The sequence below is a fragment of the Chionomys nivalis genome, chromosome 5, assembly GCF_950005125.1.
Source record: "Chionomys nivalis chromosome 5, mChiNiv1.1, whole genome shotgun sequence".
NCBI lineage: Eukaryota > Metazoa > Chordata > Mammalia > Rodentia > Cricetidae > Chionomys > Chionomys nivalis.
In genome coordinates this window covers 91,889,889-91,914,749 of record NC_080090.1, presented here as the reverse complement: position 1 = coordinate 91,914,749, position 24,861 = coordinate 91,889,889, and the positions used below count along the sequence as shown (strand labels likewise).

Sequence of the window (24,861 nt, the reverse complement as noted above, 5' to 3'; positions counted from 1 at the left end):
TGTTAAGATGCCCTTTGCAAAAAGGATTTTTCAAACCACCCCAACTTGGAAGAGCTGTATTTAGCTGGCTGCTGTCTCTGCTCCTTTGCCGCCACTTCCCTCCCAGAATTAGTCTTAAGGACATTTCTTGGTTGTCTCAGATGCTATGGCATTTGTAATGAACTTCTTCTGGTCTCCACCTTGCAAAACTTGGGGAAAGAATAAGAGTTGCCAAACCCCACACTATTGCATCTATGCTCTCTCTCTGGAACACACGTGGTTGTGGGGCTCCAGTATAGTCAACCCCTCTCTGTTCTTCATACACATCTGTGTTTAATCTGTGTATACATGTACAGGGACTAGGGAATGTGCGTGCACATGTGTTTGTCTATGTGCACGTGTATGTGTGTACTTGTGTGTGTGTGTGTGTGTGTGTGTGAATGTCCTACAGAGTATGTATGGTGGCCAAAGGACAGCTTCAGGTGTCTGTCCTGCCCTTCGAACCTGATACAGAGTCTCTTCCCTTTCTGCTGTATAGAGCAAAGTTCATTGGTCCTCAGACTGCAAATTTTCTGGTCTCTGTCTCCCATCTTGCCATGGAAGTCTGGGATTATAGATATCAAACCTTCACACTTGTTCTTTACCCACTGAGCCATCTTCCAAATGAATTTTATATACTTTCAGTGTTGTCTCATAGTTTCTGGTATGTGTTCAAAATACATTTGATAGATTTGTTTATTTGTTTTGTTTTTTGTTGTTCTTTGTTGTACTTTTGTTTTGTTTATATTATTTTTTTTTTTAGAAGGATCTTATATGGCCAGGCTAGCTTCAATTTCAATTTCTTCATATAATTGAGGATAGCCTGGAACTTTCTAAGTGCTGGGATTTCAAATGTATCGTACCATATCCATTTCTATGGTGCTGCAGTAGAACCGAAGGCTTCGTGAATCCTAGGCAAGCACCCTAACTGAGCCCCAGCTCCCCTTGCAATTCCTCTGTCCCGATGATGAGTTGCCATGCTAATACTGAGTCACCAGCCAGGCTGTTCCGACCTGGTTTGGGTGCCAGTGAGTTCAACAAGACTTCTCACGTGGAGACCTGAGGGACGGTATGGAAACAAAACCAAAAACTGCTAGCTCGGTTTACTATCAGTGTGCCCTGCGCTGGCTGGCTTTGGGTGATTCTCCCTGTGACATTGTATCCTGGTCCTCTGTTGTGTTTCCTGTTGGTTGTTTGTCCCAAGTCTGATCAGGGTAAGGCTGTGGGTCTCTGTAGCATCACGGATGGTGTTTCACACTTTTTCTAGGAGGCTTCTACACTAGGTGGTGGATTCCCTGATTCCTCCTTCCCTCCCCTCTTTCCTTCAGACTGCTTTTTCTCTTCCCAACGTCTTCCTTTCTCTTCCTCCATGAGCTGGGGCCTCAGGCATGCTGGGACTGTACCCCTGTGCCTAGGTGTGCTTCTTCATTCACTGATGTTAGGTCTGAAAGCCAGGACAAATGTCTGAAGTATCACTAACGCTGGCTGACAGGCTCTCCCTGCATCCCTCAGTCCCTAACTATTGGCAGAATCCTCCTGGTGGGCATACTCTGCCCCCTTTCCCTAAACAGTCTGGACTTCTCCTCCCCCCAGCTGCTCTTCCCTTTGTAACCCAGCCATTTCGGCTACTCTGGTCCTTTTACCTTTTTTGCCCTTTTGCCTTTTTGGCCTCTTGGCCTCTTGGTCTCCTGACTTTCCCCTCTCTCTGCACAGGGCGTTGGTCATGTCCACTCTGGACTCTCCAAGATGCCTTTGCCTCTGGCAATACTCTTTTTCATTTCTACAATAAACCCTCTTCAACATACCTAGGAGCAGTAATACCCTCCTCCTCTTTGTTTCTGTAATCCACAGGGAATGTCCATTGAGGTTTCGTGTCCATTGAGGTGACATTGCTTTCATTTCCTATCCAGTCACCCAAAGTGTTCCTATAGAAAGCCTGTAAATATTTTATTGCATTTATTTATTATTTAATTATATGTGGGAGCATGGGTATAACATGGCATACATGTGTGGTCAGGGGTCAGCCTCAGGGGTCAGTTCTCTGCTTTCAACTCAAGGGACCTAGGAATTGAATGCCAAGCACCAATTACTACTAAAACATCCTCACTGGCCCCAGAAAACCTTTCCTTCCAAGTTGACTTCCATAGGTATCTTGTACTTTTTATATTAAAAAAGACCTTTTGTGGCTTGCTTTCATGCTTTATGTCTTTTGATTGTGATCATTAAGAAGTCATGGGTTGAGTAAATGTGATATATTTGACCCACACCCATTATTTTCTGGACGTGTGCCATTTTATCACTGAGTTTGTTTCTTTTTGTTCTAAAGTTTTCAAATGTTCTGTTAATTCACTGGTGTTGGGTTTTTTCAGCTTTTTAATGTAGGCCTTACGTGCTATGAACTTTCGTCTTAGCACTGCTTTCATTGTGTCCCATAAATTTGGGTATGTTGGATGGTCATTTTCATCAAATTTTAGGAAGTCTTTAATTTCTCCCTTTATTTCTTCCTTAACCCATTGATGAGTCCGGTGAGCAATGTTTAATTTCCATGTGTTTGTGGGTTTTCTGGAATTAGTATTGCTGTTGTATTCTCTGTGAGTCATGGTAATCTGATAAGATACATGGGGTTATTTCATCTTTTTTTTTTGTATTTGTTGAAGTTTTTTTGGTTACCAAGTATGTGGTCAATTTTTGAGAAGGTTCCATGAGGTGCTGAGAAGAAAGTATATTCTTTTATGTTTGGATGGAGTGTTCTATAGATGTCTGCTAAGTCCATTTGAGTCATAACATCTGTTAGTTCCCTTATTTCTCTGTTAATTTTTTGTCTAACTGACCTGTCCCATGGTGAGAGTAGAGTGTTGAAGTCTCCCACTATTAGTGTGTGTGGTTTAATGTATGATTTAAGCTTTAGAAGTGTTTCTTTGACATATGAGGGTGCCCTTGTATTTGGGGCATAGATAGTCAATATTGAAATTTCCTCTTGATGGATTTTTCCTGTGACTAATATGGAATGTCCTTCTTTGTCTCTTTTGATTGATTTTAGTTTAAAGTCTATTTTGTTAGATATTAGGATAGCTACAGCAGCTTGCTTCTTAGGTCCATTTCATTGGAAATTTTTTTCCCATCCCTTTACTCTGAGGCAATGTCTGTCTTTGAGGTTGAGGTGTATTTCTTTTATGCAGCAGAAGGATGGATTCTGTTTTTGTATCCATTCTGTTAGCCTGTGTCTTTTTATAGGTGAGTTGAGTCCATTTATATTAAGGGATATTAATGACCAATGATTGCTATCTCCTGTTAATTTAGTTTTCATTTTTGGTGATGTTAATTTGTGTGTTTTTCCTTTCTTTGGGATTTGCTGCTATGAGATCATCAATTGTCTGTTTTTTTGTTGATGTAGCCAATTTCCTTGGGTTGGAGTTTTCTTTGTAGTTCTTAGTGTAGGGCTGGGTTTGTAGCTAGGCATTGGTTAAATCTTGTTTTGTCATGGAATATCTTGTTTTGTACTTCTATGGTGATTGAAAGTTTTTCTGGCTATAGTAGTCTGGGCTGGCATCGCTGGTCTCTTAATGTCTGCATTATGCTTGACCACAACCTTCTGGCTTTCATTGTCTCCAATGAGAAGTCAGGTGTAATTCTGATAGGGCTGCCTTTATGTGTTACTTGGCCTTTTTCCTTTGCAGCTCTTAAAATTTTTTCTTCATTCTGTATGTATAGTGTTTTGATTATTATGTGGCTAGGGAACTTTTTTTTTATCCTGTCTATTTGGTTCTGTAAGCTTCTTGTATCTTCATAGGAATATCTTTCTTTAGGTGGGAAAGTTTTCTTCTATTATTTGTTAAATATATTTTCTGTGCTTTTGAGTTGAACAACTTCTTCTTTTCTTCTATACCTATTCTCGTAGGTTTGGTCTTTTTATGATATCCCATATTTCCTGGATATTTTGTATTAAGTTTTTGTTAGAATTAATGTTTTCTTTGACGGATGAGTCTATTTCCTCTATTGTATCTTCAGCAATTATCTCTTCCATCTCTTGTATTCTGCTGTTTTGCTTGCGTTCATGGTTCCTGATTGTTTTCTCATGATTTCTGTTCCTATAATTACCTCAGCTTTTTTTCTTTATTGTCTCTATTTCAGTTTTCAAGTCTTGAATAGTTTATTTCCTATGTTTGATTGCTTTTTCTTGGTTTTCTTTAAGGGACTTGCTGATGCCTTCCAATTTTTTGTTTGTCTTTTCCTCCATTTCTTTGAGGGGATTTCTCATTTTTTCTTTAAGAGTTTTAAACATTCTCCTGAAGTTACTTTTTAAGTCATTTTCTTCTGATTCATCTATATTTGGTTGTTCAAGTCTTGATGTTGTAGGGCCTCTAGATTTTACTGGTGCTGTGTTGCTCTTTGTGGTGTTGTGTGTGTTCTTACCTTATCTACTCATCTTTCCTCTAATTGGTGTAGTTGGGGCTGTCTGTGATTCTGGTGATTGATCTTCTAGGTGCCAGTGGATCCAAGGCTCAGATGGTTGTTTTTTGTGGTACAGTTAGTGCCAGGGTTCTAGTTTACCCCACTAATCACTCTGTGATCCTGGAGATTGCTCAGCATTCCCAGGCTTTGCTCTGCTCCTATGGAGTTTGCTGTCTTAGGCTTGCTCTGGCCAAGGTTGTTGACTCAAACCTGTTTCTGTAATTGTCCCTGGTCTGGATCCACTCCTGCAGAGGTCCCTGGCTTGGAGTTGGTCCTGCAAAGGTCTCTGGCTCAGGCCTACTTCCTCAGAGATCCCAGACTCATGCCTGGACCCACAGAGGTCTCTGGTTTCTGCCTACTCTCTCGGAGTCCCAGATTCATGCCCAGACCCACAGATGTCCTGGCTTAGGCCTAGTTCCTCAGAGGTCCAGGTTCAGGTCTATTCCCTCGAAGGTCCCAGAATCATACCTGGACCCGCAGCGGTCTCTGGCTCTTGCCCACTCACTCAGCGGTTTCTCCCCTATATCTACTCCTGTGGAGTTCGCTGTCTCTGGTCTGCTCTGGCCCAGGTCGCTGGCTCAGTTCTGCCTCCACAAATGTCCCTGGTCTGGATCTACTCCCACTCCCATGGAGCTTGTTTTCTCAGGCCTGCTATGGCCTAGGTAGCTGCTAGCTCTGCCACTCAACTTTTAAGCTGCCTCAAAGAGATATGTGGGCTGTAGTTGGTCTTCCTTCTGAGGAAAAAAAAAAAAAAAAAAAAAAAAAAGCTGTTTCCATTGAGCGCTTCTCTAAGGGGTTTTCTTACTCCTGCTTCCTCATTCTATTGCTGATTCTGCAGTTGCTTTTCTGAGACATCAAGAATTCTGTCCCGCCACTCACTGATTCTGTTTCCCTTCCTGTTCGGCATATTCTTTGTAGTCCATTACCTTAGCAACTCTTGACAGTTCTTTCCCCATATATACATACACACATATATACATACATAGACATACATACATATATATGTATACACATACACACACACGTGTGTGTATATATATTTTTTCTACTAGAAATACCCTAGCTCATTAATCTACCTTTTGAGCCTAAAGATTGGTCAACCCATATAGGTGGGTATAATTTGACAATCAATCTGGTTTGTACCTCTCTAAATAATTCTAATATTGACCCTTATATGAGCAACAAAATTCAATCACCTCTTTTTTTTAGCTACTAACTCAACAATGCTATTTCAGATCTTTTCCTTTCTCCTTAATTTCTATTTTGTAAAAGGATACATAGAATTCTCTACATCTCCTTCCTGTAAATCAACACAAAGTATCAAGGAAAGTAAGAAATAAATTCATATTATGTTCTGAACAATTGTAGTGATAGCTAAGTTCAGATGAAACAGAAATTCAAAAAAAAAAAAAAAGTTCCAGGATAGGCACCAAAGCTACAGAGAAACCTTGTCTCAAAACAACAACAACAAGATAGTAGAATGAATGAGCCAGTTATAATAGAAATATTCTCATGATCATTTGAGGTGATATCAAGCCAAAGTTATGTGCTAAACAGCAAAGACCAGTAGTGTCTGTATGGAGTTTTTTCTGTCCCACCAGCCAGCTCCCAAATAATGACATAGAGACTTCTTATTAATTATGAAAGCTCAGCCTATAATTTAGGCTTATTCCTAATTAGCTCTTATCACTTAAATTAACCCATTTATATTAATTTACGTTCTATCACATGGTGTTACCTCTTCCATCTTGCTCCTCCTGTTTCCTCTTTGTGTTTCCTGGGTCTCTTGAGCCTTGGTTCCTCCTTTTCCTTTCTCTCCCAGGAAATCCTATCTCTCCTCTTGCCCAGCTATTGGCTGTTCAGAATTTTATTACACCAAGCACAGCAATACATTTCACACGGGGTACAAATATCCCACAGCAGGTGTCCCTGGTCTCCAGGATCTGACTGCCTCCCAACTTTGAATAGCACTGACTGTAGACATGGACTCAGGCTGGATGAAGCCAATTCTTAGGAGGGCTTGTGTCTGTTTTACTTGTATGCTCATCTGCAGAGGAATTCATTTGCTGTCTCTCCTGTGTGATGAAAAGCGACTCTTCTTAGCTAATGGCAATTTAAATTTAAATTTAAACCTGAGATGGGTTTTAAAACTCTGTCATGCTGGGGGTGGGTGGGTGGCACACTCCTTTAATCCCAGCACTCCAGAGGCAGACCCAGGTGGATCTCTGAGTTCAAGGCCAGCCTGGTCTACAGTGTGAGTTTCGGGACAGCTAGGGAAACCCTGTCTTGAAAAACAAACCAGCTAAAACTTCTGTGTCACTAGCTCCTTAGACTCTGTTGGTTCTGAGGCATATGGAAGCCTTCCTGCGACTTCTCCGTGTCCTATCATGAGCAGGGCTCTGAAGAATCCCTCCAGCCCCTGGCTCGCTCCTACACAGCCAGCTGCGTTCACATTCTGTGTCTGGAGTGTTCCTGCCTGCCCCGGTAGAAACAATCATGGCTCTCTAGACCACATCCTCACCACAGTTCCTTCTGCAATGTTGCTTCAGTTAACCCTCAATCTGTTGGCAGAGGCCTGCTTATGTTCAGCGTAAACTTCTTTCTTTCTTTCTTTCTTTCTTTCTTTCTTTCTTTCTTTCTTTCTTTCTTTCTTTCTTTCTTTCTTTGTTTCTTTGTTTTTATTTTATTTTATTGTTTTTGTAAAATTTTTTGAGACAAGGTTTCTCTGTGTACCTTTGGATCCTGTTCTGGAACTAACTCTGTAGACCAGGCTGACCTCAAATTCACAGACATCCTCCTGCCTCTGCCTCTCAAGTGTTGCGATTAAAGATGTGTGCCACCACCTCCCGGCTCAGTGGAAGTTTCTAGCAGCAAACAATTCACCAAATAACCTCTATTGTACTATATTATTATATTGTCTACCCTTTATTAGTTACCATTGTTTTTTACTTCCGTGTGGATCAGTTACTTTTCTCTGCTGTGACAAACTACCTTACCAAAGCAAGCTAAGGTGTGTTTGGGCTCACCCACAGTTCAAGGGTACAGTCCACCAAGGTGGGAAACACTTGGTGGCAGGGGATAAATGATATAATTGTATTTTAATTTCAAAAAATAAAAATGTATTACATTTTAAAAAGTAAAAATGTATTACATTTTAAAAAGTAAAGTCTATCAGAACAAAACACACTGTAGATGTAGGACTGGGTCTTCTATGTGGAATGCCTGGCACTCTGAATGCTGTGACAAGGAAGGATGATATAAATGGATGTGTGGCCTATCTATAAAACACATGTAAACACACCACACACATACACCCAACCATTATAATATGCAGGTTAACAAAAGGGAAAAAAATGAAAGACCCCAAGCCCCAAACACACAGAGACAAAGAGTCTCTTCTTAGACATTCAGTTTGGGTTGGGGGGGGGGATTTGTTAGTTGTTTTATTTTGATTTTTGGAACAAGGTCACATTGTGAGGCTTTGACTGGCCTAGAACACACTATGTTGACCAAACTGGTCCAGAACTCAAGAGATCAAGCTGCCACCGCCCCCAGAGTGCGGGAGTGTGGGCTCCTGTACCTGGTAGTTGGTTTTGATCGTGTTTATCTCCTGGAAAAGGTGGCATGGGGTCCTGTGTGTCAGTAATCCACTGGAACAAAACACTCTCCATTAACAGGAAAAGATACCCAAACTGAGGCTCTTTCCAAAGAGAAGAGCATTGGCACACAGAGACCAGTCCTGAAAGCCTGAGTTTGTACCCCCCTGGTATCTACTGTTAGTGTTGACAGCAGGCTCCTTGCTTCCTCTTTTAACACCCCTCCTCCCCTTGAGCTGTGTGTCTTTCTGCCAGCAGTTTCTTTTTCCTTACATACAATGACTCCTCCATACGTGGACCTTGGAAAGCGGCATGACCCAGTTAGGACTTGTAGGAACTGCTTTGATTTCCCAGCCTCCTGACAAAGCTGCAAAACCTATTTAGTTCAAAGAAGGCTAAATCGCCAGGAGGAATGTCAAAATTGTTTTATTTTATGTCTCATCTCTCAAGAAAAGTGATGTATAGAGCCCTCTCCACTGGGTATCTGTTAGTGTTCGGAAGTTCAGGCCCAGCAGGTCTTCTGTGTCTCACTCTGCGGCATCTTCATTCTGCGGCCCATGGCACTAGCTAAAAAGATTAGCTTGTGTCTAAAGCTTTTTGCGTGCAAATCGAACAAGATTAGAGAGTAGTGCTGCCTTATCGATTGCTGGGTGTGTGCTACCGTGAATTCAGATGGTTTTCCATTTTGCGTGTGTGTACCTTTTTGCAGGCGTGCGTGTTTGTTGTGTGTTGTGTTGGATGTCTTCTTGCATTGCTCTCGCATTATTTTTTGCGACCATCTCCCAGTGATCCTGGAGCGTGCCGATTCCGCTAGAGCAGTGGTTCTCAACCTGTGGGTCCTGACCCCTCGGGGGGGGGGGGGGGGGGGGAGGGTGTCACGTGCTTCTTTCACAGGGCTCGCATGTCAAATATTTACATTATGATTCATAACAGTAGCAACATTGCAAGTAGGAAGTAGCAACAAAATAATTTTATGGTTGGGGGTTACCACAACACGAGGAACTGTACTAAAGAGTCAAAGCATTGGGAAGGTTGAAAACCACTGAGAGGGACTGTCTGGGCATGGTTCTCTGGTCTGTGTCTTCCCGGCACTTGAGTTACAGGCACATACCAACACACCAGGATTCCGAGCATGAGTGCTGGGGATCAAACCCAGGTCCTCACCTTTGTGTGTCAAGCATTTTAGTCACTGGGCTGCCTCCCCAATCCAGTTTCCCGTTGTTTCCTGTGGTGGACGACAGGCTGCCCTTGATGAGTTAGCTGTTGCTTCTGAGAAGGCTGTGTGCTCTAAGATTGGGGAGAGGTGAGGGGACGTGAGGGGCAGGGTGCCTCTGCACTGCAGGCAAGCATTTAGCCAAGGGCCACAGCTGGGGAAGTGTAGCCGAGGCAGCCATGATGGAAGGGTCTGGAGGCGGTGGTAGGGCCCAGAGACACTGTGAGCCAGCCCGAGAGTAGCTGTTCTGGAACAGTTTGAATCAGGGCAGCTCCTGTGAGTCAGGCAGTGGGCTCCTCCTGGGGTCGACTTTATTGATAGGCTGTGATAGTAATGGGCCAAGCTCATTAAATGACACTGGACGCATCTGACAGAAAATGCAGTTACGTATCAGGAGGTCAAATTGTTAGCTGCAAGCGCGATATTCCCCGCATGCTCATCACGGGGCTTTTATTTAGGAAAATGTTGCCCTGTGGAAGGCAGTTTGTTTCATTACTTGAGTTATCACCGGTGCTGGCCCTCCTCCAGTTCTGGTAATCCTCTGAGGTTCCGCAGAGAAAAAGAGAAAGATTTTGTTTCTCCTCTTCTCCCCACAGGGTAATTGGCTTACATATAATTTAATTATTTCATCAACTAGTTAGCCTATCCCTGTGAAGAGCACCCTTAGCCCACCCTCCCTTTGTGGGTTAAGGTCTTTATCTGTTTGCCCATCCTTTCGATGGCATGCATGGCTGAAACAGCTGCCTAAGAGCTCAGCTGGACCACTCTATTTTCCATATTTGCAGAGATGTCCTTGGAGGCAGCAAAAGGGTAGCTAGTGATTTAGAGAAAGAAGAACTAAGAAAATGATCGGCTCAAACAAGGAATTACAGCCTTGAGAGTTCTCTAGTGAAGTCATATTTTAGATCACCTTGGAATGACTGTTTTCATCACTAAGTCGCGGAAGGCTCCTCACGGGGTGGAGGGATGTGAAGGGAGGACTTTATCAGTGTCTGGTCACACGAAGGTGTCGCCTCTTAGCTGACTTTCTTTATTCACAGTCTTGCTTCACCTTTCCCCTTCATCTTCTTCGAGGGGAGATGTTTTTATCCTGACAGGTTCCTGTACAGACTTTATTTCTTCAGCGCTGGGGAGAGGCTGGATCTGTAGAGGCTGCTCACACGTGAGGACCTGAGTTAGGATGTCCAGCAGCTACGTAAGCAGGATGGACACAGGGCTGCACCTATAACCCCAGAGCAGGGCCGGCAGAGACAGCTGGGTCCCTAGAGCTTGCTGTTTACTGGTCTGCTGAACAGACTGGAGAGGAGAGAGAGAGAGAGAGAGAGAGAGAGAGAGAGAGAGAGAGAGAGAGAGAGAGAGAGAGAGAGAGAGAGAGAGAGAGAGGAGAGAGAGAGGAGAGAGAGAGGAGAGAGAGGAGAGCGCAAAATTAAAATTAAGACGGAGAGTGATGGCGGAAGACATTCAACATCATCTTCTGTGTTCACGGGAACACAAACATGTCACACACACAAAGGAAATCTAGCCAAGAGGATGAAGATAAATATGTTTTAAAATGAACTTGATTGTGTATTTATTTCTGAGGATTCCTGACATCCATGCCTAATGTGTGTCTGGTTGAGGGTCTCCCAGCCAAGCCCAGGACCCATCCGGAGCCTTCGTATTATTAATATGCTGTATTGGAATGTTATACTGAGTCCGTTTACTAAGACTTAAATGACGCCACATGAATCGATCTGGCCTAAGTACAGCCAGCACAGTTGCCTATGACATCTCTGGGACCAGCTGAGGAATCATGCTTCGCTGAGCTGCTTTTCTGCTCATTTTTCCTGAGGTGTGGAGCTGGTTCTGTTACTTTTATGGTCATACCATTGAAAGGCCCACAGTGATTTAGATCATGGACCTCCAAGGCAGGTTAGTATCCTCTCTTAGGAGCGAAAGCGTTCGGCTTTCCACATGGGAGAGTTCATGAGTGATTGCAACCACTCCTAACCATCACAGGAAGAAGAGAGAACATCACGCTTTCCCTACCCCCCTGTAAGCCTCACTGCCCTTGGCTCATCTGCTTTCAGATCTTTTCCATAGCAGACGGCTTTATGCAAATATGACCAATTATTTTTGGTCATAGTAAATATCACCTTGCATTATGAGTCAGTTCTAGATTTTACTGAAACTGACATGTTTCTTTGAAAACCCACCCACACCAAGAAGATAGATTATCTTGTTTGACTGCTCTGCCTACCCACAAGGCTGTGGTTCCCTGTCTCAGTGACCCTCGATGGATGCTCTTTTGTAAAATCTTTAAGGTCTCCCTGACTGGATAACACTGATTTCCAGTGCCAGTTCTTGAGCCATCTTTATTAGTAAAGAGATGAATACCATGTTATCTCTGAAATGTCATTGCTATTTTAGGTAAATAGGCTAAATGTTACTATCACTCAATGTATTTATATTGGTTTTTCTTTCCTAGAATTTTTATTTTAATTATGCATATATGAGGAGGGGCAATATGTGTGTGTGAGTTCAGTTCCTTTAGAAGCCAGAAGAGGGTTTCATATCTCCTGGAGCAGGGGTGTGGGTGGAGGGCAGGAGGTAATGGAGAGTTATGGAGGTAATGTGAGCGGCTCCATGTGGGTGCCGGGAACTGAACTTAGGTCCTTTGCAAGTGCAGATCCTCATCTTAACTTCTGAGCTCCTTCCTGGAATCTCTCCAGTCCGTTCTGAATGATAATCATAATAAAATTATTAATTTCTCTAATCTCTTTGGTAAATTTTCTTGAGGGAAGTTTTACCAATCCAGTAAGTTTCCACTTTTCTTTCTCCCTTGCCCCAATGAATGTCAGTTGTGTTCATCCTGAGCCTAAAAGCCACATACACCCAAGATAGCTGTGAATGAGTGCAACCTCACACAAAATTAAAGGCTTGCTTAAAGCATTATGAGATGTGTGTGTGTGTGTGTTGTAATTCTGTAATGAGCTTCTCCAGAGTGAGCTTTGTAGTTACCTCAGCATCAGAAGGTTGGACACAGCAGGCGTGCGGACAGGCCATTTTGTGGAAGGGCTCTCATGAGATCGCTGCATAGATATCTAACCCATTCCTGTTTAACTGGAGTTTGAGACTCTTGTATAGCTCATGCTGCCCTAGAACTCATTATCCAGCCAAGGAAGACCTAGAATGTCTGATCCTCCTGCCTCCACATCTTGGGAACTGGCAGGACAGGTGTGAGCCACCAGTCCTAGGTTATTTATTGAGACAGTGTCAAGCAAACACCCAGAAAACAAGCCTTGACTAATTAGCATTAAACCATGGCTTGCGTTCCTGATCCTCAAATCAGAGATTTAATTTTTTGGCCTGAAGGCCATCTGTTCCCTTTAGACGTGCCTGAACAGATCAAACACCACCCCTGCCCATTTGCTGAGGTATCCCAGTGTCTCCTTCACACCGCCATTCTCCTGTAGAAGTGTTCAGAGAACACTCGTCCCCTCTTCTGGATGTGGGGGATTAGCTGATGGACTCACTCCCTGTAATTGGGGACAGGTGTAAGATGTGGTCAAGCACTTCTTACGACCTTGGTGGAAGGATGCTGCCCCACTGAGGGGCACCTGCATCTGGGCAGCTCACTGATGTCGCAGGAGTTTGGTTGATATCTGGTTAATTAGTTCCACCTGCCCCGCCCCTCCCCCAGCCATGTTTGTTGTGAGCTGGGCAGAGTTCTTAGCACTTTGTGTGAGCGGAAAGATGAACCAGTGTATTCAGAGTTTCTGATTTATCTCTTTCAGGTTGAAAATTGGTGTCCCCGTTTACCTTGGAGAGTGAAAAATCCCTATGAAGAAGCCGATCATAACTCATTGGTAAATGGCTGTGGAGCACTCCTCCTCCCCTTGGGCGTTCGGGTCCTATGTTACGTGATGCTCGCAGCGTCCTTTGGAAGTGCCAGCTGAAATCCCAAGTCTAGCTGGCCCAATCATAGACCAGTTAGCGTAGATTTATTTATTGAACAGTTCTCTGAAGGTCCCGAAATGATGGGCCACAGAGAGGGATGAGCTCCCGTGTCAGATGTGGAGGCGTTGGGTGATCTAATGAGGGGACTGGCTGTAAATAATGACCAGGCTTGTCACCAGGCTCTAATGCCTGCTGAGGAAGATTAATGAGGAAAGACGGTCTCAAGTGTGGAGGTCAGGGGAGTCCAAAGAGAAGATGATGGGCTGCATTTGGAAGGACAAGCAGTGCTCGGTGAGGTGTGGGGAGAAAGGCATGTCTCTACGGGAAGTCCGTCTTTGGTATCACACTACAAGGCTGGGCAGGCAAGGTCAGAGGTTTGGGTAAGCTGGGTTGAAGATGCAATTAGAAAGAGGAAGGGACTCCAGAGACCTTTCGATGCTATCTCAAAAGCGTGGGCATTTTCTTTAGACATAGATCAGCAAATCATTCGAAAAGTCTTTATTATCTTTTATTGTTTTTCTTGGTGTGTCTGTTTTATTTATATGCCTGAATGAGATTTTGTGCACAGTGTACATGCAGGAGCCCATAGAGGCAAGACGAGGGCATCAGACCCCTGGGACTAGATTTACAGATGGTAGTGAGCTTCTCGGCATGGGTACTGGGATCTGAACCCCCACTGTTCTGCAAGAGCAGTCAGCACCCTTAACCACTGAGTCTTCTCTCTAGCACAAAGCAGACACTTTCCAGAAAAGGTCAAGTAGGGGGTTAGATGTGTCTCGGTTGGTAGAATGCTCACCTAGTGTGCAAGAAGCCCTGGGTTCAGTCTGCAACATGGTAAAGTGGACTTGGTGGTGCATGCCTGTCATCCTAGCACCTAGGTAGGGGCAGGAGAAATAGAAATCATCGTTATCCTTGGCTACATAGAGAGTTCAAGACCAGCTTAGGCTACCTGACACCCCATCATGTACTAACGTAATAGAGCTGGTGAGATGTCTCAGCAAGCAAAGGCGCCTACTGCCAAGTCTGAAGACTTGAGTTTCATTTCCTAGGACCCAGAGAGAAAACCAGTTGCTGCAGGTTGTCTTCTGACTCAAACACACACTTGAGCGTGGGTGTGCGCGCATGTGCTCACGGGCTCACACATGCACACACATTCTAAATAAATAAAAATGTAGTAAACAAGAAAAACGTAAAACGCCAGATAGTGTTTTTTGTCTTTGTCGGAGCTTTAATCTCACGCCTGCTCTGTTCCATAGTCCTAACGCAGAGAGCATCCATGGGTAATTAATATGTCATGAAGGGTGTGACGGTGTTCCACTAAAATGGCCTGTACACATACAGGCAGCTAGGAGGACCGCTCTATGGCCAGGGTTTGTGAACTCAAGTGTAGACCATGGGAGACTGTGGGTCAAGGAGGGAGACAAACGCTAAGAATGAGCCATGAACACGGCTAAGAGATGGATTTGGTTTGCTTGACGGATACCACGTTTTTCTCATCTTTTAATCAGAGGCAGCATCCTGCTACAGTATCCAGAGGAGCAGGAAAAAATAGTCTTCCTGGACCTTAAATTATTCTGCTCTGAATCTTAAACTGTATTCAGCCATGGTAGAAACAAACCCTATCCCTAGCTTTTAAAATTCCTTAGAAAAATCCAATTTTGTTGGTTTGGGCCAGGACAAAACTAGAAAATGATCATTTTTTCCCATCTTACCCTGGGAGGAGAGGCTCTCTGGGAACTCGCGCAGTGTTGGCTGGCCTGTTGGAGCTGATAGTTTTTCCTGGTGGTCAGCTGCCTAGAAAGAGGCTCCAAGACACAGATAAGTTTTGGCACAGGAATTTGAAGGTACATCGGGTAGATCCATTGTGAAAACAACATTTCAGCGTAGCGCAGGCTTCACGGTGACCATGCCTCCTTTCTCAGTCTCTAATGTTTTCAGTGATGTCCCTTGTAACAAAATCTGCACTGGGGGGAGTTTTGTTTCAATTTGCAGTCCCCCTTCTTCTTAAAGTTTTTCAATCACATTTATTTTATTTGTGCGTTCATGTGATGGGCATGTGTGAGCCACAGTGAGCATTGGAGGCCAGAGGACACCTGCGAGTCAGTTCTCTGTCTCTTCCACAGGAGGGTCCTGGGGATTGAACTCAGATTGCCAGGCTTTTTGGCAAGAGCCTTTTCCTGCTGAGCCATCTCATTGGCCCCCACCTTTGGGACTCTTAAGCAAGGGCCATGCAGAGAGTCAAGGTTGATTTCTGAAATCCTGGATTTAATTGACTCTCAGGTTTAAAATGCCCTATCATGAAAATCACTTTCCATCCTAGCATTTTATTTAACCTTCTGTTCATTTTATTCCGTTTCTTTCTCTTTCCCTAGGCGGAAATCCGTACGGATTTTAACATTCTCTATAGCATGATGAAGAAGCACGAGGAGTTCCGGTGGATGAGACTCCGGATCCGGAGAATGGCGGATGCGTGGATCCAAGCTATCAAGTCCCTGGCAGAGAAACAAAACCTTGAAAAGAGAAAACGGAAGAAAGTGAGTTTCTTAATTCCGTTCCTTTATATGGCAGCTTCCTCTTAAAATTTGACTTTGCTTGGAAACAAGATGAAGAGCGATGTCATGTGTCAAGTGACATTCCATCAGAGGAGATCACTCAGCGTCTGCTCACCCCAGTCTGAGGTTTTCTTTTCTCACGCTCGATGTCTTCCTCTGTGTTCTGTGAATGTGTGCACAGATAGACACATCTCCACACACACACGCACACACACCAAACAAGATAGATTGTGACTGAAAGGTGGTAGCCAAGGACAGAAAGTAGGGCTGGGCCATGGTTTCCATACCGGTTACATCCACTTCTTCACACACATACGTGCACACACACGTGCACACACACATGCACACACACATGCACACACACACAAAGTAAATGGTGACTGAGAGGTGGTAGCCACGGACAGAAAATTGGGGCAGGCAATGGTTTCCATACTTGCTACATCCACTTCTTCACACACACACACACACACACACACACACGCACACACAACAAGGTGGATGGTGACTGAGAGATGATAGCCAAAGGCAGAAAATAGGGGTGGGCAATGGTTTCCATCCCTGTTACATCCTCTCCTTTCCTTCCTTCCCTCCCTCTCTTCCTTTTTTTCGCCATTTAATTATTTTTCTTACTATAGAAAAATGTTCCTAGCATAGCCTAACATGTGTAAACGTTTTAATGCACATGGTTGAATAGCATAAGGAATACATTGGTATGTAGCCATCTTCATCACACGCTCCCACAGGCATCCCCTCACCCCTGCACACACGACACAGGCACCCCCCCCCACCCCTGCACACATGACACAGGCACCCCCCCCCCTGCACACACGACACAGGAAAGGTCTTATCCACTATGACTTAAACTTAAGTTTCGGAACTCTTCCAGTTTCAGAAATGAGATACCCGGGGAGAGCACTGCTTTTGATCCATGCACATTAAAACGGTGGCCACTATGTGATGCTGTACATATTTTTCCACAGTAAGAAAATAATCGAGCAGTCAGAGAAGGGAGGGGGATAGGATGGAGTGGGTGTAGCCGGCGTGGGAACCAAATTTCTCTCAGCACTTCATGCTTGGTCACTTAACACTGCAACCATTTACATAACAAGAAAAGAATTAGTTTAAAAGAGCCATACCCCTCCCTCTTTTTTTCTGTTTCTTTGCTATTCTGAATTATTTTTTGTATTATTATATGTTTTTCAATGCACGTTTATATTTTAATGACAGAAAGAAAAGGCATGGACTTGGATGGGTGGGGAAGTAGAGAGGATCTGAGGGGAGTTAGGAAAGGGGAACCCATAACCAGAATATATTGTTTGGGGGAAAATCTATTTTAAATTTTAAAAATAAACAAACAAAAAACCCCTCATACCTGAAAATCCTAAGGAAAATGAAACACCTGGATTGACTGTGTATTAACAATTTTGGGCAAGCACACAGTGGAGGGCTGCTCACTATTTCTGTAGAACACGGTAAAGTGAGCACAGCGAGCTTTGAGGACAATTTAACACTTGTATCTTGTCATATGCTGAAGTATTGATAATCTTATTCTGGAGCCATTGTGAACATTACGGTGTAGAAAATGGCTTACTAGTGCCTGCCTTCATGGAGGGGAAGTTTCACTGCAGGAGACAGCAATAGCTGGTGACAGATGGGTGATGGTATCCGGAGGTATTATCTCCAGCCTTGGTTTGGGAGTGGCGCTACCAGGAAGAACCCGTCATTTATTTTATCTTCGAGGAAAAGTGAAGTTCCTCGCTAGAGCCAGTGGAGAAGGCTCCAAACAGCAATTAAGTAGAGTCCCCTGAGAACTAGCCTTTGATCTCTAAATGCTGTTTCCACTAGGTAGGGTAAATGGTTCTTGGGAAAATGGCTCATTAAGGTCTGAGACAGAAATTACACTTGATGAGCTTAGAACATCTTCTCATACCCCAGAATAGAAAAGCTACCAAAAGCGCCTACAGTTCTGGCCAGAGAGCGGAGATACCAGCTGCAGCAGACTCCCATGGCCAGACTGGGTCAGCTGGGTGGGTAGAGACCAAAGTTCACTGAAGCACATTAAATATGCTTATTTCCATGGTTTTATGTTTAAAAACCAAACAAGCCTCATGAGTCATAATTAGAGGATGTTTAAGCAACAGGCTTGCTGGGCTGGGAGAGCCCAGTTGATAAAGAACTGGCCACACAGGCATATAACCTGAGTTCGCTGCCCAGATCCCACATAAAACGCCAGGTATAGTGGTACATGCTTGTAATCCCGACACAGGAGAGACAAACACAGGAAGTTGCACTACTGTCTGGTCTGTTCCATCTCCTCTGCACTGGCTTTACAAGTGTGCACCACCACGCCCAGCTTTTGTATCTGGGCTCTAGGGATTCGAACTCGGGTCCTCGTGTTTGTTCATCAGACTCTTTTCTGGCTGACCCAGCCATATGTTCTATTTTTAAAAATCAGGGTGATCTGTAGCTCACAGTCATGGTGCGACCAAGGGCAGTTCCTGGTTTTAGCGTTTGTCTGAAACGGGGAAACATTATTTCCTTGCTTATTGTATGCCTTGTAGAAAAATGGCATGCCCCTTGCTCAGACTTCAGTGGTTCCTTTAACTGGCTGACTGCTTTATAGTGCGCACGGATTTTGAACGTAGCTCCAGAACTCAGTATGCATTTCCTCTTTCATTTTCCAGATCCTTGTTCACCTGGGGCTTCTGACCAAGGAATCTGGCTTCAAGATTGCAGAGACGGCATTCAGCGGTGGCCCTCTCGGTGAACTAGTTCAGTGGAGTGACTTAATTACATCTCTCTACCTACTGGGCCATGACATCCGGATCTCAGCTTCGCTGGCTGAGCTCAAGGAGTAAGGGAATTACTTTTTCAATTTGAAAATCAGAATACAAAAACGAAACAGTAAACTCGTAAAGCTCCTCTATTAGGGTGCGATTTCTCGTGGGGGGGAAATGAGAGTGATAATTCGCTAAACAGGCGATAAGAAGATTATTTTCAGGAGCTTAATATATACACTATGAGAAGGATAATATGTTTTCATTGGCTGCTGGCTCCGGGGCTTCATAAATGAACGCCAGGAAAACTCAAGCGAAGGCGTTTATTCTTTGCTGTTCCAGGTGTTTCCAACATCTGCAGTGCAAGACTGTATTGACTTGCCTAATTCCCTGCCTCTTGCCAACATCCATGCTACTCCCTGCTCAACATCAAGCTTTCTGAAACTCAAAACAGGGCCAGTTCCTGTTTATAATTTAATATGAGTAAAATGGATTTCCCGAAAGCCCGAATTCAATCCTTTCTCAGCTAACTTCCAGCTCAATCTGCTCTTCCCTGAGTCTTCCGTCCCACTGAGGTTTGCACTCAGTTCTCACCCCCATCTCCGCGCCTTTTCAGTTGATACAGCTGGCCAAACAGAAAAACTGGGGTCCCCACAGCCCCCAGAAAACTGCCAGCAGAGACTTTTGACCCAGCATGCAAGTTGACATGTCGCTGTGCCAGCCCTTGCAAGGCCACCAGAGATGGCAGAGAGCAATGCACGTTCTACCCTGTTTCTACTGCATTATTGACACACCAAGGTTGTTGGCAGTATATTGAGTTGAAAGCAATCCTGTCTGAAGATAATCTTAGTAGTCCTCTCATTGCTTTCCAGATGCCAGGCACCACGATCAAGGTTTGCGTACAGTAGAAATACCAGGAATTATGATAGCAGTAGTGTTGGTAGGGGCTATTTTTATATCGAGATTAGGTCTGTGTAGCCTAGGCTGGCCTCAAACTCAATATATATAATTGAAGATGACCTTGAACTTCTGATTTCTGCCTTCACCTCCCCAGGGCAGTGCACCTCTATGTTTGGTTTATATGGCGGTGGGAGTGGATCCCAAGGCTTTATGCATGCCAGGCAGGTTTTATACCAGCTCGGCCCCACCCCAGCACTGATGGTAGCTATTAGATCTATAGTGAGCCACTTACTGTGTGTTCATACTAAGCACCTCGTGGTTTTAAGTTTAGTGTTGTTTATGACTGTGCGTGTGAGCATGTGGGCACGTGTGCCTCCGTGTATGTGGAGGTCAGAGGACAGCGTTCAGAAAGTCAGTTCTCGCCTTCCACTGTGGGTTCCAGTGACAGAAAGAAGCAGGAGCTTTTGCCCGGGAAGCATCTTGAAAGCCATATATTGTATTATATAGAAGTAAGAACTTTTAAGCCAAAGAAGCATCTTGGCAGCCATATATTGTGTTGTATAGAAGTAGGAGCTTTACTGAGGAAGCATCTCAGCTTCCCATATATTGTATTGTATTTAAACGTCAGCACCTGGAAGTAGATGCTTTGCCATTTGAGCCTGAGCCGCCTGAGGTTTCAGGGGTAGCATGTAGGTACCTGGATCTGACCCTGGAATGGACTTCTACAGGCTTTTTGCAACAGCCCTCCCTTTCTCCTTCAGAGTTGGATGAACTCTGAGTACAAAGTTGCCCTTTGTACCTCAAGTGGTTCTCCTCCTTCTTTACCAGACTGCCTCCCATTGCCTTCCTGCTTGCAGCCACTCTGCCTTCTGAGGGCTGGGATTCAAAATGGGACCCGAAAAGTGACCGGCATGTTGTTCCTCAGCTGTCAATCCTTGGACAATCACAACTGGTGCATTAAATAATAATCTTACTAATTACAACTCTATTAATGCTAATCAAGGTGTGAATGCTAGGCTGTAAGTACAGGGGGTGTTGAAAACGGAATCTCACCACTGTGTTCCTGGCTCTCACACATGGTGCCCGCTGTACTCTGGCTACTGAAGGGATGAGAGAAGGAATGTGGACGTGAGTGGCGAGTAGGCAGATGAGCAAATGGAGGACTGAGTAATCAATCAGGCATGAGAATGGAGCTTAGAAAAGATGTTAGGTGTGATTATTGCAGAGACCCGCTTGATGGTCAAGGACAAGTCAAAATCAACCTTTGTGAATATTGGGATGAGGGCCATATGTGCAATTTTTATGGAGGTAGGGGCCATTGAGACAAGTAACCCAGACTTGCCTCAAACTTGCCGTCGAGCAACCCTCCTGCCCCTGCCTCCTGGACAGTTTGACAGGAATGTGCCAACACACCCAGTTTATCTGGTGCTGGGAATGGTGCTCAGCCCACTGAGCAACATCCACAACCCCTAGATGTGCTTTATTGAAAATGAACATTATTACAGAAACAACACAGAGAAATGATCCCCAGTTCTTTGCTGCTCATGAGGATTGCTTGGGGAATTTTTTTATTTCACTTTCCAGGAGATTTGGGGATCTCCTTAAATCCTGGAACAGAACATTCCCAGGGTCATTAAGTTACAAGATTTGGAAATGTCATGGTCTAAATATTTTGTGTTACACTGTAGGTAGGTCTAATGTTCAGATGAGGTTGAGAACCAGTAGCCGAGGCGGCCCCTGGGTATAATCTGTTGTCAGCCGCCCAAAGCCAACTTCAGCCTGGTTTTGCCAACATTGTCTGGTTGCAGAGTCACACCAACTATTACTTAACTCATGGCTGCTTCCACCCTACAGAGACCGAATTGAGTAAGAAAAGTGTTTATTATCCAGCCTTTCATAGAAAGTTTTCCGGTTCTTCAGAAGAAATCAGTTCAGTAGAGCTTAACTTTTTTTTTGGTGGGGGGGAGCCCAGAAGGGGCAGAAGGGGCCTGAAGCAGGGAGTGTAAGGAACTGTGGAGCAGCTTGTGTCCCCTGTCATTCAAAAGTGGGACTTTTGTAAATGGTCAAGTGTGGCTGTGGATGTGAGCAGGGGAAAGGGTCAAAGGTGGTGCCTGGTGTCTGGCTACATGGCCGCTACACTTTGGACTTATTCGACTAGTCAGGTCCACAGAGCAGCACGCGTGTTCTCATCTTTTAGCACAAGGGCAGTTTGGATGTCAGGGTAGAAAGAGTGGGTCAGTGGCCGGAAGACTAGATCATGAGAATGTCTAAGCCGCAGGGCCAAGTCTATCACGAGTCACTCACGACAATGCAAAAGTATGGGGAGTTACACAAGCTGAGGACCGGGAGTCGAGGTGTTTAGGGAGTACAAACGAAAGGGAGAGAATGTCATAGCATTTGTGTTCATTGTGTGACTTTTTCTGGGGACATTTTCACCAGGCCCCAACAAAAGACCAAAGAAATGATTCCACCCAACACCAGTTTAGTAGGCCAGTGAATTTATTTGGGTTACTTAACAGGATTGTGGATGAGGGGTTATTTAGGAGGAACTTGGTGACTCAAAGGCAGCTGCATCACCAAAAAGCCCACCCCGGCATGGGTAGCAGCTCATTAAGTTGCATCCCTCAAACTCCCTGCATGCTGTGCAGGCAGATCTACTGACTTGAGAGTCTTCTCTCCTAAGCCATTGCTACTGCTTATATAACCTCGGGCCGGTCCTGTGAATCCTGGTCCAGGAGCTTGCTGGGACTTGTGAGTCTCATTTACTTCCTGGACCTTGTAAGTTGTGTTTCCTGAGTCTTAGAGAGTCCCGTTCTAAGAGAGACTGTTTGAATTGGGGGGAAGTATCTGCACATCATTATTCAATCCTCTCTCCCCATCCTGGGAGGCGATAGGAGGAGAGATTCAGAGAGATGAATCAGGTTAGCTATCTCATGGTAACGCTCACGTCTGCTCCACAGTAGAGACGGGTCACACAGGTTGCTAACCTCACAGGTTGTGTTTGTATACCAGCATCTAACATCCCTCGGTCAGAATGAGGACTCTGGAGAGTTGAGACAGGCGTGGAGCATAAACCCATTATCTCTGATAGGGACTTGAGGTGTGTGTGATCCTCTCACATTTGCCTGGGTTAGTATTGTCAAGTGTCTGATGTCTTTTCTTTTTGTCCCCGTTTGCCCCACTCCAGGATTATGAAGAAGGTTGTTGGAAACCGGTCTGGCTGTCCCACTGTAGGAGACAGGATCGTCGAGCTTATTTATATCGATATTGTGGGACTTGCTCAATTTAAGAAAACTCTAGGACCATCCTGGGTTCATTACCAGTAAGTACTACGTGCTAAGATGCTTTTCCCCTAACAAGCATTGTATCTGGTTTTGTTTGTTTGTTCTTTTTTGTTTGTTTGTTTGTTCTTAAAGGGTGATTAAGTATTATCTTTTGAACTGTCTGGAGTATACTTTTCATTCCTAATGAAATTCAGGTTGTTTCCACTGACTGCTTCCTGAGATTGTACATTATTTCTATTGATGTCCTAAGAATAGAAAACAGGTGCCCAGTCAGGCATAGTGGCACATACCTTTAATTCCAGCACTCAGGATGCAGAGGCAGGTGGATCTCTGTGAGTTCAAGGCCAACCTGGCCTACATAGTGAGTTCTGGGACAGCCAAAGCTCGTAGTAAAACCTTGACTTAAAAAATAAGAAGAAAAAAGGAAAAAAAAAGCAAAACAAAACATATCTAGCAGCTTCCCATTTATCCTCTCCAATACCTAGCATTCCTCTCTTTGTATACCTAGGAGAATCTCATGCATTTAGTCAAATAGTGACTTTTCTTGTTTATTTGTTTGTTTGTTGTATACATGCATTTGTGTTTGTGTGAATCTGTGTATGTGCATGCCACAGCATGTATGTGGCGGTCAGAGGACAGCCTTTGAGAGTTGGATCTCCCCTTCCACCTTGAGGAGGCAGGCTCTCTTATGGTTTCTGCAGCTGCACACAGATTTTATCAGAGCTAGGGATAGAGTGGAACCCGTGGCTTCATTCATGCTATACAAGCTACATTCCAGCACCCTTTCCATGTGTTCCTTAATTGTGACGAATGGGTAGAAACATTTTTGATATGGTCTTCTGTGTTAATTTTGTCACTTTGACCAAATACCTGAGCAAGATACCTTACAGGAAGAAAAGTCTGATGTTGGTTCATGGTTTCAAAGGCTTCAGTCTGTTGTGGTGTGGACAGTGTGACAGAGCAGTTCACATCATAGCAGTCAGGTAGGAGAGAGAGAGAGAGAGAGAGAGAGAGAGAGAAAGCCTTGCCTGCACAGTTTCTCTTCTGTATTCCACCACGAGCCCCAGCCCACAAGACGGTGCCTCCCACATTCAGGGTAGACCTTTCCCTTAGTTAATCATCTTTGGAGATACACTCACAGACACACATAGAGGTTTGCTTGTCTAGTCTCCTTGGCATTTCTTAAAGTTCAATCAAGTTGTCAATCAAGAATGAACCATCACATAGTCTAACTTATCCAATTCATAAATATCCCAATGTAGGCCTTTATCTTCTTTTTAGTTACATTCAGTACTTTTAACTTTAAACCCCCAAGATCATTTCAGACTGGAAGTTCTTTATGAATCAGACAAAAATGAGAAGTAAAAATGCAAAGAATTTTCTCAAAAATTTAAGGTCTAGTAATGTCCATTATCTATAATATTCTCTTTCAAACATTACCCCCAACAGCAATGATTTATTTTTATCTTTGGGCAATGAAATATTTATAGCAAAGAGGCTGATGGTGGAGACACTGTATTAAGGGCCCAAGTGTTCTGTGTTGACTATGTTAACTGTGTAACCGTGTTGACTCTATTGACTGACTTCAATGACTGTTGACTGTGTTATCTGTGTTAAATAACTGTTGACTCTGGTGGCTGACTGTGCTGACAGTGCTGGCTGTGCTGGCTGTTCTTGAATGATTGTTGAATGACTGCTGCCTGTGCTGTGTAGACTATGCCAACTTTGTTGACTGTGATGGCTGTTCTATAACCATCATTGAATGACTGCTGACTGTACTGTGTAGACTGTGGCAACTTTGTTGACTGTGTTGACTATTGACTGTGCTGGCTGACTGTCTCTACTGACTGTTCATTGTGTTGATTATTTGAAATGACTGCTATGTTGATGATGTTGGCTGTGCTATGTTGATTGACTGTGATGATTGTATTGACTCTGTTGAGAATGTTATTCTTACAGTCTGCGTTATTTTCATTTCCTTGAGAGAGAGAGTACCATTTTTTTTTTTACTTTTAGGAAAGTTTGGACCAGGATAATGCTTTGTCCTTTTGTTAGTTTTTTCTTTTGATCATATGTATATACATGTACATGTTCATGTATACATGTGTATAGGTGTGCATGCATATGGAG

At 44.0% G+C, this 24,861-nt stretch overlaps 1 protein-coding gene and 1 non-coding gene across 4 annotated transcripts in view; both read left to right on the top strand.

Annotated features, from left to right (window-relative positions):
- Mgat5 (alpha-1,6-mannosylglycoprotein 6-beta-N-acetylglucosaminyltransferase) overlaps positions 1–24,861 on the top strand; it is a 282,882-nt gene that overhangs the window by 163,754 nt on the left and 94,267 nt on the right. For all 3 annotated transcript variants that reach the window (XM_057769775.1, XM_057769776.1, XM_057769777.1), the window contains exons 6-9: positions 13,056–13,127; positions 15,591–15,752; positions 18,455–18,624; positions 22,635–22,769. In XM_057769775.1, coding sequence (XP_057625758.1) covers positions 13,056–13,127; positions 15,591–15,752; positions 18,455–18,624; positions 22,635–22,769 — 539 coding nt within the window. The remainder of the gene's footprint in view (positions 1–13,055; positions 13,128–15,590; positions 15,753–18,454; positions 18,625–22,634; positions 22,770–24,861) is intronic.
- Positions 978–1,086, top strand: LOC130875239 (small nucleolar RNA U6-53/MBII-28). Its single transcript, XR_009057177.1, has one exon. It is a non-coding gene; the product is annotated as a small nucleolar RNA U6-53/MBII-28 (small nucleolar RNA).